Source organism: Muscardinus avellanarius (assembly GCF_963383645.1).
Source record: "Muscardinus avellanarius genome assembly, chromosome: 12".
NCBI lineage: Eukaryota > Metazoa > Chordata > Mammalia > Rodentia > Gliridae > Muscardinus > Muscardinus avellanarius.
Genome location: NC_137798.1, coordinates 12,232,949 through 12,255,453, shown reverse-complemented (window position 1 = coordinate 12,255,453; position 22,505 = coordinate 12,232,949). Strand labels below are relative to the sequence as shown.

The 22,505-nt window shown below is 45.7% G+C and overlaps 1 protein-coding gene across 1 annotated transcript in view; it reads left to right on the top strand.

The window, feature by feature from the left end:
• Positions 1 to 5,424: 5,424 nt before the first annotated feature.
• The window catches only part of SLC28A2 (solute carrier family 28 member 2), a gene marked incomplete at both ends in the record, with an annotated part of 31,634 nt that continues 14,553 nt past the window's right edge, over positions 5,425 to 22,505 (top strand). The window contains 4 exons of the mRNA XM_080707025.1: positions 5,425 to 5,441; positions 15,277 to 15,373; positions 15,472 to 15,560; positions 21,799 to 21,890. Of these exons, the coding sequence (XP_080563151.1) occupies positions 5,425 to 5,441; positions 15,277 to 15,373; positions 15,472 to 15,560; positions 21,799 to 21,890 (295 nt within the window). The remainder of the gene's footprint in view (positions 5,442 to 15,276; positions 15,374 to 15,471; positions 15,561 to 21,798; positions 21,891 to 22,505) is intronic.

Below are 22,505 nucleotides of genomic sequence, written 5' to 3'. Positions count from 1 at the left end.
CCGCTTTATTGATGAGTCCATTGAGCAGGCTTTGGTGTATCTGGGGAAATAAGGCTGAAACATATAAGTCTCTTGCCAGTGCCTACCTACCATTGGCCAAAGCCAACCAGAGCCGGAGGGCGGTGCGGCCTCTGACACAGCACGCAGGTGAGCGCAGGGTGGAGGAGAGGGGAGAGAACAATCTGGAGGAGGCAAGGGAGCACCCTGCGGACTGCTTCTTGCAGCGCCTCCGTGAGGTCTCTGCTCATCAGAGCAAGATTTTTTCCAACGTGGCTTTTAGTGGTGCTCGGTGTTTTGATCCTCGGGAAACCAATGAACACTAAGGTTGTGACGGCACTGTGGGTTCTTTTCCTCAATTCAACGAGAATTTGTTGAATAGGGAAATTGAAACTAATAGCTCGGTGCAGCTTTAACAATTCTTTATTACAAAACCAGTAGGAAATAGAAAGGAAGAGAAGAAAGAGCAGCGTGCCTGGAGAGCCTGAACAAGGAACTCTGCCCCCTTCTCTGTCCCCAGCCTTTAAATACAGATTTGTATGGTATGCTCTTATTAGCATTACCAAGGCAACAGGACAGGCTAGTAACTTCTTTTCCCCCAGGTGGTGCCTCTTTGTCTCCAGAAAGGCACTTACTAAGTGCAGGGATCAATAATCTACCTTATTTTCACCTCTATTGTATTGGGCTGTATTGGATGCTCAAGTATGGGTGCTTTATTTTTATTTATATTTATTATTATTTTTTTTTTGTGGTACTGGGGTTCCTGGAAGCCCTTCTACCTCCGGGCTACACTCCCAGACCTATTTTTACATTTTTTTAAATTTGGAAACAGAGTCTCCTAAGCCAGCGCACACGGCTGGCTTCGAACCTGCACGATCCTCCTGTCTCTGCCTCCAAAGCAAGGGGATTACAAGCGTGCACCACCACGCCTGGCAGTATGGGTGCTTTAAAGCAGCCCACGGAGTTTACCTTTCCTATACCCAGACCAGGTCACAAAGAAGAGGAGGTAAACAGAGGCGCTGATTGCTTCTATATCTTTTTCTTTTTCTTTTTTTTTTTTTTTTGTGGTACTGGGGGTGGAACCCAGAGGCTTTGTACCTCCGGGCTCTACTCCCAGCCCTATTTTTTAAATATTTTATTTGGAAACAGGGTCTCACTAAGTTGCTGAGAGCCTCACTAAGTAGCTGAGGCTCGCTTCGAACCTGCGCGATCCCCCTTCTCAGCCTCCCAAGCGTGGGGATTACAGGCCTGAGTCACCACACCAGGCGCCTCTACATATTTTTAGAGTCTAAAGCTTCAGTGGTCTCTAGGGCTTCTAAGGCTAACCGTCTTAATTTCTTTTACATTCTTACTATAGATTAAGCATTGGAACAAAGGACGGAGGGAGGGGGAGCTCTTCAGTGTAACAGCTGCTGCCCCTCCCTGCCTGAGGGCCAGGGCAGCACCAGACACTGACTGCCTTTTACAGTTTGGAAATTAATACCAGAGCAACGCTAATGACAAGGATGCTTACAGTTCAAACCATTCTGATGGCCAAAATAGCCCCCATATCCCACTCTCATACAGTGTGGTATTTATGAATTCATTTCACCTCTGCCACCTGGAGGACCCATTATTTCTACTGAGATTAAAAAAAAAAAGGCTCAGAAGAAAGCTGAGCATGGTGGTGCATGCCTATAAATCCCAGTCCTTGGGAAGCTGAGACAATTAGATCGTAGGTTCAAGAACAGCCTCGGCAATTTTAGCGAGACCCTGTTTCAACATAAAGAGAGGAGAGGGTCTTGTGGGTATAGCCCAGAGGTAGAGCGTCCCTGGGTTCAATTGTCATGTAAGAAAGAAAAACAGTCTTTTCTATCAAAGTTTCAAGATCACGTAGAAACTAGCAGGCTCTAGGTATAACTAGAGCCGAGGCAGCCTTTCTGTAACTTCCGTACAGGAGCCTGTACGTTCCACTCCTGGGTAGACGGGTCTCATGCTTCTCCTTATGTAAAATTTGCCCGGTAAAAACTAGCCAACCAGCCTGGCCCTTTGCAACTCAGTGAGACCCTGTTTCAAAATAAAAGATTAAAAAATAGGGCTGGGGGTGTCATTCGAAGGTAGAACGACCCTGTGTTCTATCCCCAGTACCGCAAAAACAAACAACAACAACGACAACAAAAAAACTAGCCAACCATATTAAATTGTAAAAGCCATCCTCTAGCCAGTGGGCATGGCATGGTGGCCTTTGATTTAGCAGATAAAAGGCTGACTAGATCGCCCGCCCAGGGCACATGTACCCTTCTGCGCAGAAGGAAATGGCCTGGCATACTTACTTTTAATTTCATGAGTTTTTAAAATTTTTTTATTTGTGACTTCCCTAACCAGTTTCTAACAACCTGTACCAAATAATAATAATAATAATAATAATAATAATAATAATAACAATAATAAGAAGAAGCAGCGGCTTAGAAGAATGCCTAGCACACAGTGCATGCCCAATAGAGCTTGCAGAGTGCACGCACACCTGGCCAGTTACACAACGTTATCTTGTAGGCAGGTTTAGCGAGAAATGAGAGACTCCAGAGTCGAAGGGAAAGTGCCAATTGAAGCCTTTATTAGCTGGCCAGCGGCGCTGCCCTCAGTCCAGAAATCTGACTGGAGGGGCGCACCATCTGCCCGGGAGAGGAGCGGATATAGGGGAGGAAGAAGAGAGAAAAACCCACACACAGGTGGCCTTGAGATGAGCCAGAGCAAGCCATCTTGCAGAGGCAGAACGGGCGGTTGTCTATGTCTTATTCTGCAAGAGCTTAATGTCCCAGCCTGGAGCAGCACAATTTACTTTTGCGTGGTGGGAAAGAAAGGGAGGGGGTGGTAATGAAAGCCTGTAGAATGGCTGACAGAAACAAAATGAGGTTACTTTTCTATTACAACCTACTCTATTTGTGGGGTTCAACCTGAGATAGAATAGAAGAAATGGCCAGTTGTGGGGGCGCACGCGTGTCATCCCAGCATTTGGGAGGCTGAGACAGGAGGATTGCGGTCCAAGGACAGCCTCGGCTACTACTTTAGTGAGGCCCTTTGCAACTCAGTGAGACCCTGTTTCAAAATAAAAAGTAGGGCTGGGGTGTAGCTTGGAGGTAGAATGCCCCTGGGTTGGAGGTAGGATGCTCCCAGTACCGCAAAAATAAATAAATAAATAAATAAATAAATAACATAATAGAAGAAATAAAATTTAGATAGAATGGAGATGAATTGGGAAGGAAAGGAAAAATATAGTTTTAAAATCTGAAAAACTTCATATTTGTTTATTCTTAAAAAAAAAAAAGCCAGGACCATAGCTTTAAATTATAATGGGCTGGCTCCATATTGGAAACTCCTAAGATGATTAAACCTAAGAAAGCTTCACCTATTGGCAGAGTTCCATTTACCTCTACCTCAAGGAAGACAGCCCAGAAAAATTGACACCATTTGCTAAAAAGCCCTGCACCCCCTTCATGTCTCCACTCCCCGGGATTTTTTCTTTTCTTTTCTTGCTGTACTTGGGATGGGACTCGGGGGCATTCTACCTTTGAGCTACACCCCTAGCCCTATTTTTATTCTTTATTTTGAAACAGGGTCTCACTGAGTTGCATGGGCCTCACTAAGCTGAGGCTGGCTGTGAACCGAATCCTCTTGTCTCTGCCTCCCAGTGCTGGGATTACAAGGGCGTGCCACCACGCCTGCCTTCAGGATGATTTTATTTTGAGACCATTATTTTCATTATATCTTCAAAGATCCTTTTTTTTCCAAATAAGATCCTGATCAGGGATAAGGGTCACAGTAGGACTTTTTTAGGGCCACTATTTGATTCTCTACAGGGAAGTCATATCCATGCCTGGGCCTCAGTTTCCCCATCTGTAACATAAAGTGGTTGCACTAGATAAATCCTAAACATTTTATAGTTCTCTTAATCTTCACTTCATCTGACCCTGGTTATACAAATAATGTCACCTGACACGAAGTTGTATATAGGAGACAACTGATCGCTGCAGTTTCCTGTGGGACAGAATCACAGCATCGTCAAGGGGTCTTGTCTCTGGCTCCACGCTCAGGAAACCGAAACTGGCTATCACTTAACAGACATCTAATTCCTCCTCCTCCTCCTCCTCCTCCTCCTCCTCCTCCTCCTCCTCCTCCTCCTCCTTTTACAGTACTGGGGATGGAATTCAGGGGCATTCTACCTCTGAGCTATACCTCTAGCCCTGTTTTTTATTCTTTATTTTGAAACAGGGTCTCACCATGTAGCCTAGGCCATCCATGAACCGTGATCATCCTGCCTCAGAGTTGTGTATTTTCTAACATTCTGTACCCTATTATGATATAAATTTACAATGCACCCAATTAAAAAAAAAAAGTTCATGGCCCAGGCATCTTTTTCTGCTTTATTAGATCACCCCATGCCTCTCCCCAAAAGTAGGGGTTTATGATTTTTTTTTATAATAGGGATTGAACCCAGGTATACCCCCTGTCTTTTTTTTTGGGGGGGGGAGTGGAACCCAGGGGTTTTTCTACCTCCAGGCTATACTCCTAGACCTTGTTAGGTTGAAAATAGGGTTAGGGGGTTTAGGAGGGAGGCAAAAACACCAACCGGGTTATCAGAGACCGCTGATTCGGACAGGCCGCTCTGGAGAGTCAGCCGGCCGTGGGGGAAGGGGCCGACGGGCCTCGCGTCTGGAGAGTTGGCACAGTCCTGATGGGCCGGCTGAGTATGGCTGCACCGCTGTTTTATGGGCATGCTGGTTCTCTCACGACATCTGCAGCATCACGATGTTTGGAGTCTAGAGGAACCTGGAGTCTCGCGATATCTCCGCCTCTGACTTCCACTGCGAGATCACGTAGGGGAGGGACCCAACTTATCAGACCTCTGTTATATTTTATTTGGAAACAGAGTCTCACTAAGTAGCTGAGGCTGGCTTCGAATGTGTGCGATCCTCCTGTCTCAGCCTCCCAAGTGAGGGGATTAAAAGCGCGCACCACCACGCCCGGCAACACCAGCAATTTTTAAAATATGGAACCAACCTAGGCGTCCATCATCGGATGGATGGGTTACAAAATAATGAGAAATACACACAATGGAATTCTACTCAGCAATAAAGAAGAACAAAATTTTATCATTTGTAAGAAGATGGAAAGACCTGGAGAACATTATGTTAAGTGACATCAGCCGAGCACAGAAAGAGACGGGACATGTGTTTTCTCTAATATGCTCAAGCTGGGGAGCATTAGGGATACCAGAGGGACCCCAGATAATGGCGGGGAAACCTCAGCAAAGCTAAAAAAGAAAGGTAGGGGAGGAAGAAGGCTGAGGTTCATTAATGGAAATTGAATTACATGCGACTATGTGATATGAATATAATATTGTTAACCTGGACACTCAGGATCGGGAGGGAGGGAAATGCCACTGCCAACATGATCCACAGCATGCTGTGAGATGACATGCACCAATAAAATAAAATAAATAAAATAAAATAAAAAACCCATAGGGAAAAAATGCTCTAAAAAATAAGTTGTTGAGTCTGTGCCAAGTTATCTAAGAGCTTGTTTTCCTGAAACCATCAAGGTTAAAGGTTCAGCCACTAGACAAAGACACAGAGCCATCCAGTTATTCCACAGAACATAACTGGAACAGTTTCAAAAGGCCAGCATTTCAATGAGTTTCAATTAGTTAGTACACAAGCTGGGCGTGGTGGCGCACGCTCGTAATCCCAGCACTTGGGAGGCTGATACGGGAAGATCTCGGCGACTTAGGGGGGCCCTCTGCAACTTAGTGAGACTCTGTTTCAAAATAAAGAATAAAAAATAGGGCTGGGAGTGTAGCTAAGAGGTAGAATGCCCTGAGTTTAATCCCCAGTACTGCCAAAAAAAAAAAAAAAAAAAGATTAGATAGTACACAGAATGCAAGTCTGGTAATGCTTCGGAGAGGTTTCAAAGGACCACCCTTCCAATCTCAATGGTCTCTTTCTAATCTCCATTCCCAGTTTGCTATGTATACCAGCGAGAAAAGCCTCAGGTGCTGCTAAACATACAATTGTCAATCAGTAGAGCCTGCAGCCTCCGTTTCTGGATATGGTCTGCACCCGTCCAGCCAGGTCCAACAGGCTTCTTTCCGCTCAGCCTCCATAGCTAACTCTCCCCACCCTGGCCCCACCCTACACATGTTTAACTTATCTGATCAGGTCTTGAAACCCTGGGGCTCTGTTCTTAAATTTGAAATATAATCTGTTAATCATTGAAGGTTTTATCTTAAATGTGTTATATAATTGCATATTAACCTTTGCTAAGGTTTATGCTGCGCCAGCATCAAGTACTGTATTGTCATTTTCTATGGGAGATGCTCGAAAAACCATCAGGTCAGCAAATTTGGTCTGCTGATTTCAGCTTCACAGTATACTTGTAGAGACCAGCTCTGGTCCCTAAAGGCCCCTCCACACCCCTGAAACTTTTTTTTTTTTGGTGCTGGGAATGGAACCCAGGGGCATTCTACCTCTGAGCTACACCCCCAGCCCTATTTTTTTATTCTTTATTTGGAAACAGGGTCTCATTGAGTTGCAAAGGGCCTCACTAAGTAGCTGAGGCTGTCCGAGAACTGTGATCCTCCTTGTCTCAGCCTCCCGAATGCTGGAATTAGTGGAGCTTTTTTTTTAATGATATATAATTTTTTAATTTTCAAACAGGGTCTCACTAAGTTGCAGAGGGCCTTGATAAATTGCTGAGGCTGGTTGCAAACATGGAATCCTCCCAAGTATTGGGATTACAAGTGAGCTCCTGAACTTTCTTTTTCCTATTAAATATATCTCTTTAGTCAGTTCCACTCAGAAGGAAAAAGCTAACTTGCTAACCTCTTAAAGGATGTTAAATATTACCCTCCATCCCAAAGCAATATGATCACTTTAATGGAGATCCTTCAAGACGACCTCCCTCATGGTGACGTCATGGGCCAGCATGATAATTTCTGTGGGTTCTTGGCTTCCTTAGTGAAAAGAATTTCAACACCGGCCAATCAGAGACAAAGGCAGAGGTTTAATTCAAGAAAAGCAAAGAAACACATTCAGAGGGAAAGGCGGGCCATTTAAGAGAGCGTGAGAGTAGCCAGGATGTGGCGAAGCGCTGCCCAAGATGGGCGTGGTGGCGCACGCTTGTAATCCCAGCATTTGGGAGGCTGACACGGGAGGATCATGGTTCACGGATGGCCTCAGCTACTCAGTGAGGCCCTGTTTCAAAAATAAAGAACAAAAAATAGGGCTGGGCGTGTAGCTTGGAGGTAGAACGCCCCTGGGTTCCATCCCTAGACCTACAAATAAATAAACAAACAAACAAACAAAAAACCACCCAAAGAGCCTCTCAGATTTATCCTTTTTTTACAAGACCCACTAAAGAGGGTGGTCAGGGGCACATGGAATGGTGGGCTCCTTCTTTGAAGCTTTAGGGTAACAAAAGGTGGGAATTCCTTTTAGATTAGAATCCCAGGGAGTGGAGACATGAACCCAGGTGCAGGGCTCTTTAACAAAAGGCAAACAGTAAACCTGACTCTGACAATGGGTGAAGTTCTCTTGGGTTTAATCTCCTCAGAATTTCTGATATGAAGCCAGCCCATTATGATTTAAAGATATGGGCCTGGCCTTTTGAGAATAACCAAGCTCTGTTAAAAACAAAACCAAAGGCTGAAACAGGGTCCCACTGAGTTGCAAAGGGCCTCACTAAGTAGCCGAGGCTGTCCACGAAGCGTGATCCTCCAGTCTCAGCCTCCCGAATGCTGGGATGACAAGCGAGCGCCATCACGCCCGGCTCAATCACCTCTATTTTGCAGAAGCGCAATCGAGGTTCAATATGGTAGACGTTTCTCAGAGAACTTGGACTCCAAGTCTTTTCATTCCTGCCTTAATAGTAAATAAATAGATAAGTAAATAAAACAACCCTAAGAGGAATTAAGTCCCGAAATGCTAAATAACAAATAGTTATTATTTGACTAAGGATGACTTCCTTATCATTGATTTTCTGACCTAGGGTAGACTTTCGTTGATGGAATACAGTCAGAGCACTTCGGGGGAAGATTCGGAGTGGAAAATCAAAACCAATCTTCTTAGACTTTGTCCCCCTCACAATTTAGCCATGAAAATAATTAGCCAACTAGAAATCAATAAGGAATTCTAGACGTCAGGCTTTGAAAATCCCAGCAACTAGGGAGTCAAGACCCTAATCAGCAGCCCAGTAAGACTGTGATTAAGAGAGGTTGTTGAGAGCTTCTAGAGACCGGCCTGGTGCTCCTCCAGCTCCTCGCGTGACCCAGTGACTTACCAGAAGCCTCAGTTCCCATCACAAAGGTGGGTCCGCCCTCCCCACATGGCATCGCCCTCAGCGCTCTCTGCCAAGGTCACCAGCTCAGCTCTGCAAGAACTCAGGTGGCCCACAGGCATGCCGGAGGAGGTCTTTTTCCTCCAGTTCTTTCTAGCACAGCTCCAAAGAAGGAGAGATGAGAAACAGAGAGGAGGAAACGTAAGGGACTGAGAGGGGAGAGAGAAGGAGGTACATGCAGGAAAGGAGATAGAAGCTGGGCGTGGTGGCGCACGCTTGTAGTCCCAGCGTTCAGGAGGCTGAGACAGGAGGACCACAAGTTTGAGGCCAGCCTGTGGTGACTTAGTGAGGCCCTGTTTCAAGGTAAAAATAAAATATGGCTGGAGGTTGAATGACCCTGAGTTCAATCCCAGGAATATGCACACACACACACTCATACCCTATGCAGTGATAATAAATTATATAAAAATTATAAAATAATGGGGTCCTTAGAAAACACCTGTCACTACCACCCCTTTAAACCTACTATTTTACTTTGTTTGTGTGTGTGGTGCTGGGGATGGAACCCAGAGGCATCCTACTTCTGAGCTATACCCCCAGCCCTATTTTTAAATTGTTCTTTTTTTTTTTTTTTTTTTTTTTTTGTGGTACTGGGGGTGGAACCAGGGGCTTTTCTACCTCCGGGCTATACTCCCAGACCTATTTTATACTTTATTTGGAAACAGGGTCTCACTAAGTTGCTGAGAGCCTCACTAGGTAGCTGAGGCTGGTTTCAAACCTGTGAGATCCTCTTGTCTCAGCCTCCCAGGTGATGGGAATACAAGTGTGGGCCACCATGTCTGGCTCTATTTTTTTATTTTTTGGTACTGGGGATGGAACCCAGGGGCATTCTACCTCCGAGCTACACCCCCAGCCCTATTTATTCTTTATTTGGAAACAGGGTCTCACTGAGTTGCAAAGGGCCTCACTAAGTAGCTGAGGCTGCCCGTAAACCGCGATCCTCCGGTCTCAGCCTTTCAAATGCTGGTATGACAAGTGTGCGCCACCACGCCTGGCAACAGTAAGTTCTTGTTTAGAAAATATTGACTGCACATTACTTCTAGCCAGTGGTGTCAGCAGGAAGGTCCATACCTGCAGATTACAGCTATTTTATGAGACCAGCTGGCGCCAGATCAGAAAGCTTCCTTGTTCGGTGTGTTGCTGGAGAGTGGAAGGAGGAAGGGACAGGCTGGGCCTCCAGAGTCCTCCCCGGTGCCCTGATTTTCTGAATCATCCTTTGGGAAATAGGATGGTTTTCAAATCTGTTCTCTTTCCTAGCTGATAACAAGCTAATCCAGGATAATACAGCTGCTTAACTGTAGTTTGGCCTTTGATAAGAAAGTTGGACTCTCTAGTTGGCTAATTCTCTTCCCGCTCAATACAGTTCTTCCGTTTTAAAGAAAATTTCTTTCTTTCTTTCTTCTTATCCAAAGACTGCCAAGTGGCATCATTAGCACGGCATTCCCACTGCCAGAGCCAGATTTAGCGTTTCAGAACGGGTCTCTCCCACGTAGAGAGACTTCAGAGATGGCAGGAAAGTTCTGGTGTCCAGAGACCCCTAGCTCCTGTCCTTTGGGATAGACCATGATTCCTTCTGTCTTGGTACTCCTGACCCGTGGTAGAGCCCGGAGCCGCTCCACTGAGTTGCGGGTGGCCAGCCTTTTGGCTGGTTGGCTTGTGTGTTCCTGGGGATGCTGACAAGGCTTTCTGTGTCACAGATGGCTGAGGTCACCACAGAAGAGCCTGGAACTGCCCTGGAGGTGAGAAGGGTCAGGAACCACGTCCAGGCCGTATGACCTGGCTGTCATACACGGCCTCTTAGAAGGGCTGTGCTTGGCTTAATGCTCTGTTGATGAGGTCTTGAATTTTCGTTTTGTTTTGTTTTGCGGTACGAGGGATTGAACCAAGCCAGGGGCATTCTACCTCCGAGCTATACTACCCCCCCAAACCAGTCCTATTTTTTATTCTTTATTTTGAAACAGGGTCTCCTCACTAAGTAGCTGAGGCTGGCCGTGAACCATGATCCTCCTGTCTCAGCCTCCCAAATGCTGGGATTACAAGTGTGTGTCACCACACCCGGCTCTCAGCCGCATTTTAAGAAAAATAATAAAAATATATATATATATATATATATATATGGGTCTTGTTATGTTGCCCAGGCTGGTCATAAGCTCTTGGGCTCCAGTCATCCTCCCATCCCCGCCCCTCTGGATGCTGGGGCCACAGACCTGAGCCCTCCCTCGCTGACCTCCCGAGACTCCAGGCTCAGAGCAAGTGTTACCAGCTCTGTGAAGCTTTCCTTGACGCATCTGTCCTTCCTGCATGGATTCTAAGTTCCTCGGTGACAGAGACATTGTCTTGTTCATTCTCGGCTTCCAAAACGGTTGCCCAGGTAACGGTGGGTACTTCATAAGTATTCACTGAATGGGTTAATAAAAGAATTTCTTGCAGCAGTTTGGCACCGGATCAGGTACAGTCCTGCTTTGGACTGTTTTTGAGGAAGTGTCTTTCCAGCACAAAGTGTTGTCATACTTTTTTTCCTCCCTCCCTTCCTTCGTTCTCTCTTCTCTCTCTCTCTCTCTCTCTCTCTCTCTCTCTCTCTCTCTCTCTCTCTCTCCTTTTATTTCTTCTTTTCTCTTGAATTAAGCATTGAACCAGGGGCATCCTACCTCAGAGTTACACTCTCAGTCCTTTTTGCATTTTTTAATTTTTTTTTTTTTTTTGGTGGTACTGGGGGTGGAACCCAGAGGCTTTCTACCTCCGGGCTATACTCCCAGACCTTTTTTATATTTTATTTGGAAACAGGGTCTCAAGAAGTTGCTGAGAGCCTCACTAAGTAGCTGAGGCTGGCTTCGAACCCGTGCCATCCTCCTGTCTCAGCCTCCCAAGCGCAGGGATTACAAGCGTGCGCCACCACGCCCGGCATATTTTTTATTTTTTTAAAAATATGCTTTTTTTGCCAGGCGTAGTGGCGCACGCTTGTAATCCCAGCATTAGGGAGGCTGAGTCAGGAGGATCGCAGTACCAGGACAGCCTCAGCTACTTAGTGAGGCCCTCCACAACTTAGTGAGACTCTGTTTCAAAATAAAGAATAATAAAAAAAAAAATAGGGCGGGGGTGTAGCTCGGAGGTTGAATACCCCTCGGTTCCATCCCCATACCCTAAAAACAAAAAACAAAAAACAAAAAAACAAAACAAATAAAAAACATGCTTTTATTGGCCTTTTTACTTTTTATTTTGAGACAGGGTCTCATTATGTTTCCAAGACTGGCCTCAAACCTGCAGTCCTCCTGTCTCAGCCTCCCAAATTCTGAGATCACAGATCCGGAATCCCACCGAGCCTAGAGCCTGGGAAATGCTTCCCCAGATGTGCCGATTCGAAGTTCCTCAGGAGTCCTAGGCCTGTAAAATAGTCTTTTAAAGCCTATAAATATTTAACCTCAGTCACGCTCCTCCTCTGCAAAGAGCTGGGGCCGGCACCCTGGAAGAGGGCGAAGACCTAACGCCAACCAATGGCGGGAGCTTACAGCTGAAGCGTCCTTTTAATCATCCCCGAGGAGCCGCCAGAATCCTACAGGTGGGGGTAAGCGGGGGTGCTGGGGGGAGGCCAGGAGCTCGGCTTGCTAAATTTCTTAACGGATCACTTTTAGACACGATTCAGGTAGCTCTGTGCCTGTCCGGAAAGGCCATAATTTACATAATAAAAGCCATCTATGTTTAATGAAATCAGATGGAAAATGCTTCAAGAGATCACATTTTAAGAAGCAATGCTGAGAGGAAGAAAATTTTCCCTGAAGTAAGGAAACATATGACAATGAGATTTCTGTTGTAACTGTGGCTTTTCACTTCTGAGGTCTGCTTATTCCGAGGTTCAGCGTTCCCAGGCTTGGGGAGGGGACTCACACTGGGGCCTGCGGGGTCCTTGGCTTCAGTGGCTGAAAAGAATTTCAGCGGACTGAGACAAAGACGGAGGTTTATTTAGGAAAGTGGGAGATATACTTCAAGGGAGAATAAAGGCTGACAGAGTGAGGGAGAGAGCCGGACGCTTGTCATCCCAGCATTCGGGAGGCTGAGACAGGAGGATCGCGGTTCGCGGCCAGCCTCAGCTACTTAGTGAGGCCCTCAGCAACTCAGTGAGACCCTGTTTCAAAATAAAGAATAAAAACTAGGACTGGGGGGTGTAGCTCGGAGGTTGAATGGCCCTGGGTTCCATCCCCAGTACTGATAAAAATAAAAAAAAAAGAGTGAGGTAAGCTTTGGGGCGCCTCACAGTTCTTCTCCTGTAAGAGAAGACCTTGCGGGTGGGTGGGATGGATGCACAGCCGGGAGGGAGGGAGGTCTAGTTTTCCTCCGAATCCTCAGGTTCCACATCAGGATGGTGGTGCCGGGTTCTGACTCAGAGTCAGACCTTCCTTAGGGATCTTTTGTTTACCAAACATCTTAGAAACTTTTGGTGGGGAGATAGGCCTTTTAGGGTTAAAGGTGAAGGCTGTTGGGGGATGTTTGTTTAAGGAAAATTGGACTCCCTAGGGTAAAGAAGATAAGGATTATCGTGGAGCTTTTAGATTTAAAGCTACAGTCTTTCTTTTCTTCTTTTTCTTTTTTTATTGGTGCATTGTGGTCATACTTTCTTTTCTTTTTCTTTCTTTTTTTTTTTTTGCGGGTCTGGGGATGGAACCCAGGGGCATTTGACTTCCGAGCTACACCCCCTGCCCTATTTTTTATTCTTTATTTTGAAACAGAGTCTTACTACGTTTTGGAGAGCCTCACTAAATAGCTGAGGCTGTCTGCTCCAGCCTCCGTTCTCAGCCTCCCAAATGCTGGGATTACAAGTGTGCGCCCCCAGCCCCAGCCCCGGCCGTAGTCATACATCTTAATGGAGTACAAGATGGTAAAGGCATATGTGCACACATACAGCATTCAGTTAGCTCTGTTTTCTTTCTACCTATTAGGGGTTTTTTTTGGGTTGTTTTTTTTTTTTTTTTGTACTGGGGATGAAATTCAGGGGCTTCCTACCTCTGGTCTACACTCCCAGACCTACTTTTTTTAATATCTATTTTATTTGGAAACAGGGTCTCACTAAGTTGCTGAGAGCCTCACTAAGCTGCTGAGGCTGGCTTCGAACCTACGTGATCCTTCTGTCTCAGCCTCCCAAGTACTGGGATTATAAGCGTGCGCCACCACGCCCGGCTTCTCCCTAGTACTTTTATTTCTCTATTCTATTTCAACATACTTGCTTAAGTTTCTTGATTCTTTCATTTAAAATTTTTCCTTAATTGGGGTCACCAACATTCCTACGGAGCGAAGCCAGGTTTGGTGGCGCACACCTGTAATCTCGGTACTCGGGAGGCTGAGACAGGAGGATTGCAGGTTTGAGACCAGCCTCGGCAATTTAACAAGATTCTCAGCAACCTAGCAAGACCCCGTTTTTTGTTTTTAATACTTTTATTTGTGCATTATAGTCTCACATCATAATGTCGTTCGCACTGATAGTGACGTGCACGCAGCGCTCGGTGAGCTCTCTCCAGCACCCCCCCTCCCCGCCCCTTCCTCCCTGTGCAGGGAACTGAGCCGGACACTGGCATCCTCTCAGTGTCTGTGATGTTAACGAAAGTGCTTTATCCTCCCAGCCCTAGTGAGATCTTGTTTCAAAACAAAAAATAAAAAAAGGAGCCGGGCGTGGTGGCGCACGCTTGTAATCCCCGCGCTTGGGAGGCTGAGACAGGAGGATCATATGGGTTCGAAGCCAGCCTCAGCTACTTAGTGAGGCTCTCGGCAACTTAGTGAGACCCTGTTTCCAAATAAAATATAAAATAGGTCTGGGAGTATAGCCGGAGGTAGAAAGCCCCTGGGTTCCACCCCCAGTACCACCAAAAAAAAAAAAAAAAAAAAAAAAAGGGCTGTAGCTCAGAGGTGGAATGTCCCTGGGTTACACACACACACACACACACACACACACACACACACACACACACTGCCAATTATCCTTTTTTTTTTTTTTCAGTACTGGGATGGAACCCAGGGGCTTTCTACCTCCTCAGCCCTATTTTTTCTTCTTTATTTTGAAACAGGACCTCACTAAGTAGCTGAGGCTGGCCGCGAACCCTGCCCGGCTATGCCAGTTATTCCAAATGCTGGCTTCCTTCAATTGACCAGGAGCTCTCTCTGATATCCCAAAAACTATTCATATCTACATCATACTCCCTAACTTGAAGGCCTGGCTATCTCAGTGTTTCCAGCAGCATTTGGGATCTGGGGTTTCCTAAGATTTCCTATTCCTGTCTCCTTATTCACACAGTTCAGAGGGGCCTCTCCTAGGTAAAAAGGAGCAGTCACCATAGGACCCTTTCTTTGAGGGATTAAACAGGGTCTTTTTTAGCCAAGCTTCCCTGGGTGGCCCCTGGGTTCCATCCCCAGTATGGCAAAAAAAAAAAAAAAAAAAAAAAGAATAAAATATAGGGCTGGGCGTGTAGCTTGGAGGTAGAATACCCCTGGGTTCCATCCCCAGTATAAAATAATAATAATAATAATAGTAAATAATCTACACCTAATCTTCCTGATTTTTATTCTTTAAAAGAAATCAGTTAACTCTCTAACGGATTTTAGTTTTGTGTGTGCTGTGAGTAACTGGCTTTATTAAAGACTCCCCCCAGCCCTCCATGACAGAATGACAAAATTTTTTTTTTTGTTGTGGGTCTGGGGATGGAACCCAGGGGCATTCTACCTCTGAGCTACACACCCTGCCCTATTTTATATTCTTTATTTGGAAACAGGGTCTCACTGAGTTGCAAAGGGCCTCACTAAGTAGCTGAGGCTGTCCACGAACCCAGATCTTCCTGTCTCAGCCTCCCAAATGCTGGGATTACAAGCGTGCGCCACCATACCCGGCTTGACGAATCTTTTAGATGTGGCCTTGAGTTTGTTTTTCAGCCGAGGAGGACAGCAGATGGAGAAAGCAGGTGGACGAGAGTCCGTCGCTCCGTACGTACTGGAGACCGGCGTGGAGAACCCTGGGCTGGAGCTGCAGGTAATGACTGTCTCACTGCTCCGTGCTGGGCTGCGGCGGGACCTCCTGCAAGGTCTCCGTCACCTCTGTGACTCACCCAGGTCTACCTGTGCTCGCAGGAAACAGGAGGAAACCAGGAGGGAACCACGAAGACCGAAGGGCACAGACGCAGCCTCAGGGATGGCGTGAAGTCTCCCCCTCACCCAAGGTACAGGAGTTCTAGAATTCACTTCAGTTAGGACCTAGGGGCCTCGGATGGGCTAGGAAAGGAGTCATCAAGCCCGGCCTCCTGGTACACCCCTGCAATCCCAGTGCTTGGGAGGCCGAGACAGGAGGATCACAGTCTCAAGGCCAGTCTCAGCTGGCCTTTTTCTGTTTTGTTTCAAAACAACAACAACAACAAAAATTATATAAAGGGTTGCTGGGGTGTAGATGGAGGTAGAATGCCCCTGGGTTCAATCCCCAGTACCAATAAAGTAAAATAAAGCTACCTCGTTTTCAGAGAGCTTGTCTTATAGTGGAAATAAGACCTCAACCATCTCACATTACCACTTGCACATAAACATATTTTATGTAATTTATTTTGCAGTACCAGGGACATTCTACCTCCGACCTATACCCCCAGCCCTATTTTTTTTTTAATCTTTTTATTTCTGAAACAGGGTCTCGCTGAGTTGCAAAGGGCCTCTCTAAGTAGCTGAGGCTGTCCGCAAACCGTGATCCTTCAGTCTCTGCCTCCCGATTGCTGGGATTATAAGGTGCGCCACCACGGCCAGCTGTATTTTATGTAATTAATTATGACATCAGTCTGTGCCATAAACCAGTTCATCAGCGTTGGCTAGGCTGAACGCAACGATACCAGCAACAAGGATCGCATTAAGGCTATCAGTGTTCGAGTACCCACTACTGCGCAGAGTGCCTTCTAGAGCTAATTTAATGTTCACAGCAGGGGATACTAATTTAATACTTTTCTTTAAATTACAAATATTGAGGCTTTGAGATTAACTTATTCATCATTAAAAAGAAAAAAAGCTTTTTTGGGATACTTAGGTTTAGAGATGGGGAGGAAGAGAAAGGCTAATAATATTAGGGTTTAGATGAAAGGATTGTTTTATTTTGCTAGGTTGTGCTTGACACCTTAAATTGTTTCATGTATATTTATTTCTTGTTCCTGTCATATCTCATCAACTTTACATATTCTCATATAAAAATGTTAACTAGCTAGAGCCGGGCGTGGTGGCGCACGCTTGTCATCCCAGCATTCGGGCGGCTGAGACAGGAGGATCGCGGTTCACGGACAGCCTCAGATACTTAGTGAGGCCCTCTGCAACTCAGTGAGACCCTGTTTCGAAATAAAGAATAAAAAATAGGACAGGGGGTGTAGCTCGGAGGTCGAATGCCTCTGGGCTCAATCTCCAGTTGCACAAAAAAAGAAAAGAAAAGAAAAGAAAAAAATGTTAACAAGCTATATAGAATATAAATTCATGCCCTAAAATTGCGATTCACATTTCCTTAAATTTTAGTACAGCCACATGATTTTTCCCCATTTGGCTTCCTCTCCGTGTTTCAGTATGTGCTCCACTTTTCTTTATCAACTCTGGTAGATTCTTCTTTTGAAATTCATCTTCTCTTTCCGTAGGTGGCTAAGCAGCTTCCAATTCCCTCCACCTCCCGCCAGCCTAAAAGCAGAACTCCCTATCAGGCCTCTGTGGCGCCCACTGATCTTTGAACAAGCCCTACCCCACAGCCTGCCTTTCAAGTCTCCCCTGGCCTCTGCCCCCAACTAGGATTCGTAGCCAATTTCATTTTCCAACATTAACTCTTACAATTCCCTTCCTCAGGGCCCTAGGCGCTAGTGAAAGTCCAAGGCAAACAGTTCCTTACATATAACTCCTAATTTCCAGTCTCTTTGTTATGCTTTGCAGCAACACTACTGAATGAATTGTCCTCAGTTTACTGTGTGTGGTACTGGGGATTTAGCCCAGGGGCATTCTACCTCCTAGCTACACCCGCAGCCCTATTTTTTATTCTTAATTTTGAAACAAGGGCTCACTGAGTTGCAAAGGGCCTTACTTAGCAGATAAGGCTGGCTGCAAACTGCAATCCTCCTGTCTCAGCCTCCAATGGGTGCACCACCACGCCCTTTTTAAGACTCAAGTCTTCTGGGGTCATGCTGGCGTCTTATCAGAAGGGGCACAGGTCATGTTTGAGCCTTCCTTGTTCTTATCCAGAACCACAGGTGCCACAGATGACTGCGTCCATCAATAAACAGACAATGTTACTTGTTTACAGGAGGCGAAGGAAAGAGGGAAGACAAAGGCGGAAAATGTCAGCTCCATTTATTTATTTATGTATTTATTTATTTTTGCAGTACTGGGGATGGCTTTGGAACAGGCCGTCTATAGCTGCCAGGGTCAGAAGAAGGCCCAGTAACATTTTCCCTACTGTCAGTATCTATTATTTACATCTCTGAAATGGGTACCCAAAGGAACTTTTATATTTATTTATTTATTTATTTATTTATTTATTTATTTATTTATTTTACAGTACTGAGGATGATACCCAGGGGCATTCTACCCCCAGGCTACATCCTCAGCCCTTTTTTTTTTTTTTTAATTATTCTTGTTTTTATGTTGAAACTGGGTCTCACTGAATTGCGAAGGGCCTAGCTCAGTAGCTGAGGCTGTCTGCGAACCGCGATCCTCTGGTCTCAGCCTCCTGAATGCTGGGATTACAAGTGTGCGCCACCATGCCCGGCTATTTATTTATTTATTTATTTTTGCGGTACTGGGGATGGAAACCAGGGGCATTCTACCTCCGAGCCACACCCCCCAGCCCTATTATTATTTATTTATTTATTTATTTATTCATTTATTTTGTGATACTGGGGGTGGAACCCAGAGGCTTTCTACCTCCGGGCTATACTCCCAGACCTATTTTATATTTTATTTGGAAACAGGGTCTCTTAAGCCAGAGAGGCTGGTTTCAAACCTGTGTGATCTTCCTGTCTCTGCCTCCCAAGCATGGGGATTATAAGTCTGTGCCACCACGCCTGGCTTTCATTCTTTATTTTTTTTGTGTGTGGGGTGTTTTTTTTTTTTTTTGTGTGTGTGTGTGTGGTGGTATTGGGGTTCCTGGAAACCCTTATACCTCCAGGCTATACTCCCAGACCTATTTTTATATTTTTATTTGGAAACAGGGTCTCTTAAGCCAGAGAGGCTGGCTACGAACCTGCATGATCCTCCTGTCTCCGCCTCCCAAGCGCGGGGATTACAAGCGTGCACCACCACACCAGGCTATTATTTATTTGTTTGTTTGTTTGTTTTTGGTGGTACTGGGGTTCCTGGAAGCCCTTCTACCTCCGGGCTACACTCCCAGACCTATTTTATATTTTTGAAACAGGGTGTCTTACGCCAGCGCGGCTGGCTTTGAACCTGCGCGATCCTCCTGTCTCCACCTCCCAAGCGCGAGGATTACAAGCGTGCACCACCACACCTGGCTTTTTTAAAATTTTGAAACAGGGTTTCACTCAGTTGCCAATAGCCTCACTGAATTGCTGAGGCTGGCTGTGAACCTGCAATCCTCCTGTCTCAGCCTCCCAAGTACTGGGATTAGAAGCAAGTTCCATCAAGCCCAGCTTATTTTTTATTTTGAAATAGGGTCTTGGCTAGACTACTGAGGCTGGTCTTGAACCTGTGATCTTCTTGTCTCAGTCTGCCAGGCACTGGCATTGCGGGCCTGTGCCACCATGCCCAGCACGGTATCCTTCTGTTTCCAAGACTCAGATGTCATTCTCCCTTAGACACTTTCGATAATTGTTCTCTAGTTCCTATACAGCTTTCCTCTAGTTCAAACTAGCTTAGAGTTAACTTTGACTCTGGTAAAATAGTACCTAGTATACTATCCAATGACCAATTTTCTTTTATGCCATCATCAAAATAAAACCTTCGCCCTCTTGAAAAACCTCTGGTCACTTCTGCCTGGAGGTCATTATTTGTTCATACTACCACTTGGTTCTGGGCTGACTCATCTCCTGTCTTTTAGATTTTACCTCAGGATAGAGCAGCTAAGACCTACCCAGGGCGCACCGTCGACATTACCGGAGCTGGACTCACTGAAGGTTGCCCTAGACTTTCCGAAGGATAGCACCCCAGACCCGGGCTGTTCCCATAGCTCTGTCACCCCTAGTTGGGAGGGATTCCACATTCTGTGGATCGGGTCAGACAGGCTTGCTGCTGGCCTGAGATACGGCGCACCCTGAAGCCATGTTCGCTCCCTGCCACTTTGCCTACTTTTTCCATTTTGCAAATGGAGAGCCAGTGTTCCCCAGCACCATCTGTTGAAAAGGCTGTCTTTTCTCCAGCATATGTATTTGGCCCATTTGCCAAAGATCAATTGACTCTAAGTGTGTGGATTTGTTTGCGTATCTTTATTCTCTTCCATTGGTCTGTGTGCTTGTTTTTGTGTCAATGCCAGGCTGATTTAATTACTATATCTCTGTGGTATGATTTGAAGCCAGGGATTGTGATGCCTCTTGCATGGTCCTTATTGCTGAGAATTGCTTTGGCTACTCTAGGTCTTATGTTCCTTTGTTCATAAATATGAAATTTGTGACTTTTTTTTTTAGGTCTAGGAAGAATGACATTGGTATTTTGATAGGGATTATACTGATGTAGATCACTTTGGGTAGAATGACGTGTGTGTGTGTGTGTGTGTGTGTGTGTGTGTGTGTGTTCTGGGGCTGGAACCCAGGGGCATTCTACCTCCAAGCTACAACCTCAGCCCTATTTTTTATTCTTTATTTTGAAACAGGGTCTCAGTGAGTTGCAGAGGGCCTCACTAAGTAGCTAAGGCTGTCTTCAAACCGCGATCCTCCTGTCTCAGCCTCCCGAATGCTGGGATTACAAGCGAGCGCCACCACGCCCGGCTTAGAATGACCATTTTGATGATATCTATTCCGTCTAGCCAAAGGCAGGGAGATCTTTGCATCTTCCAAGGTCTTCAGTTTCTTTCTTTTAGTGTTTTATAATTTTCATTGTAGAGGTCTTTGACCTCTTTGGTTAGGTTTATTCCTAGGTATTTTATTGGTTTTGAGGTCATTATGAATGGAATTGTTCTCTGTATTTCTTTCTCCGTGGACTCATGGTTGGCAAATAGAAAAGCTACTGATTTCTTTAGGTGGATTTTGTATCTTGTTACTTTGCTGAATTGGTTAATCAGCCCCAGCAGTCTTTCAGTGAAGTTTCTTTGGGTCTTCTAGGCATGGGATCATGTCATCTGCAAACAAATATCATCTTCTCTCCTCTTTTCCTATTTGAGTCCCTTTGATTTCCTTCTCTTGTCTTATTGTCGTGGCAAGAGTCTCGAGGCCTACATTGAAAAGGAGCAGGATAGTGTGTATCCTTGTCTCATTCCTGATTCTAGAGGGAATTCTTGCGTTTTCCCCATTTACATGATGTTGGCTTTGGGTTTATTGTGTATTGCCTTAGTGGTGTTGAGATTACAGCCCTTCTTTTTGCAGTTCTAGGAATTGAATCAAGGGCCACTCTACCTCTGAGCTATGCCCCCAGCCCTTTTTTATTTTTTTATTTTGAAACAGGCTCTTACTAAGTTGCTGAGGGCCTCACAAAGTTGCTGAGGCTGGCTTTGAACCTGTGAGCCTCCCGAGTTCTAGGATTGCAGGAATGTGCTACCATGCCTGGCTCCTACTTTTTTTGTGTGTGTGTGTGTGTGTGTGGTACTGGGGTTGGAATCCAGGGCATTATACCTCCAAGCTACATGCCTAGCCCTAGTTTTTAGTCTTTTTACTTTTGAAACAGGGTCTCACTGAGTTGCAAAGGGCCTCACCAAGTAGCAGAGGTTGTCTGCAAACCACGATCCTCCTGTCTCTGCCTCTGGAATGCTGGGATTACAAGCTTGCGCCACTACGCCAGGCCCAGCTCCTACTTTTATTTTGAAACAGGATCTCACTGAGTTGCTGAGGCTGGCCTTAAACCTGTGGTTCTTCTATCTCAGGCTCCCAAGTAGCAGGGTTATAGCATGCGCTGCTGTGCCTAGCCCGACTGACTCTTCAAAGTTCTGATTTGTGTGGTTTTAGGGAGGGATGGCCAAATTGCCTCTCAGAAGAGCAGATTCTCTTCAGAACCTGGAAGCTGAGAAATACTTAAGAACAGGAAAGAGAAGGGCCCCGAATTTCTCAATGTTCACTCCTGAAATGATCAAGGACATTGCTAGTCCAGGCTGAGAAGGGTCCTCTGACCTTTATACTGGCAAGGTTTGAGCTGGCTTTCTGGGAACGGCTGGGACACTCACTTCCCTTTAGCTAAATCATCTTCTTCATCGACTAAGAGCAAATTCTGAACTTGGGTCAGGTCCTCTGAATTCTGAGAAATCGGTACAAATGGGATCAAATGATTCTTATATCTTAACTTTTGGGTTCCCATCAGGAGGAATCTCCAGCCTTTCGACAAGGCAAGAAGTTTCTGCAAAAGACATGCCGGCTTGTTCAAGAAGATCCTGCTGGGCGTACTGTGTTTGGGTGAGATAATGAAAACCCAGGGAAGCGAGAAATAGTCATCGTGGGAATGCGTCGGGATGATTGCTGGGTGGAAAGCGCTTTGACTCACAAACCCACCCAAAGGGCTCTTTGACATCCAGATCGTAAATGCTTGCAGGTGACCCATAATTTACTGAATTGCACCTATGGGAGCAAGTAAAATCTGAAAATATGCTATTTTCAAAACTGTATGATGTGACAGACTTAAAATATTTCAGAGAAGCCGGGCGTGGTGGCGCACGCTTGTAATCCCAGCATTCGGGAGGCTGAGCCAGGAGGATCGCGGTTTGCGACAGCCTCAGCTACTTAGTGAGGCCCTCTGCAACTCAGTGAGACCCTGTTTCTTTTTTTTTTTTTTTTTTTTTTTTTTTGGTAGTACTGGGTTTCCTGGAAGCCCTTCTTCCTCCGGGCTACACTCCCAGACCTATTTTATATTTTTGAAACAGGGTCTCTTACGCCAGCGCGGCTGGCTTCGAACCTGCGCGATCCTCCTGTCTCTGCCTCCCAAGCGCGGGGATTACAAGCATGCGCCACCACGCCCGGCATAGACCCTGTTTCAAAATAAACTGGGGGTGTAGCTCGGAGGTAGAATGCCCC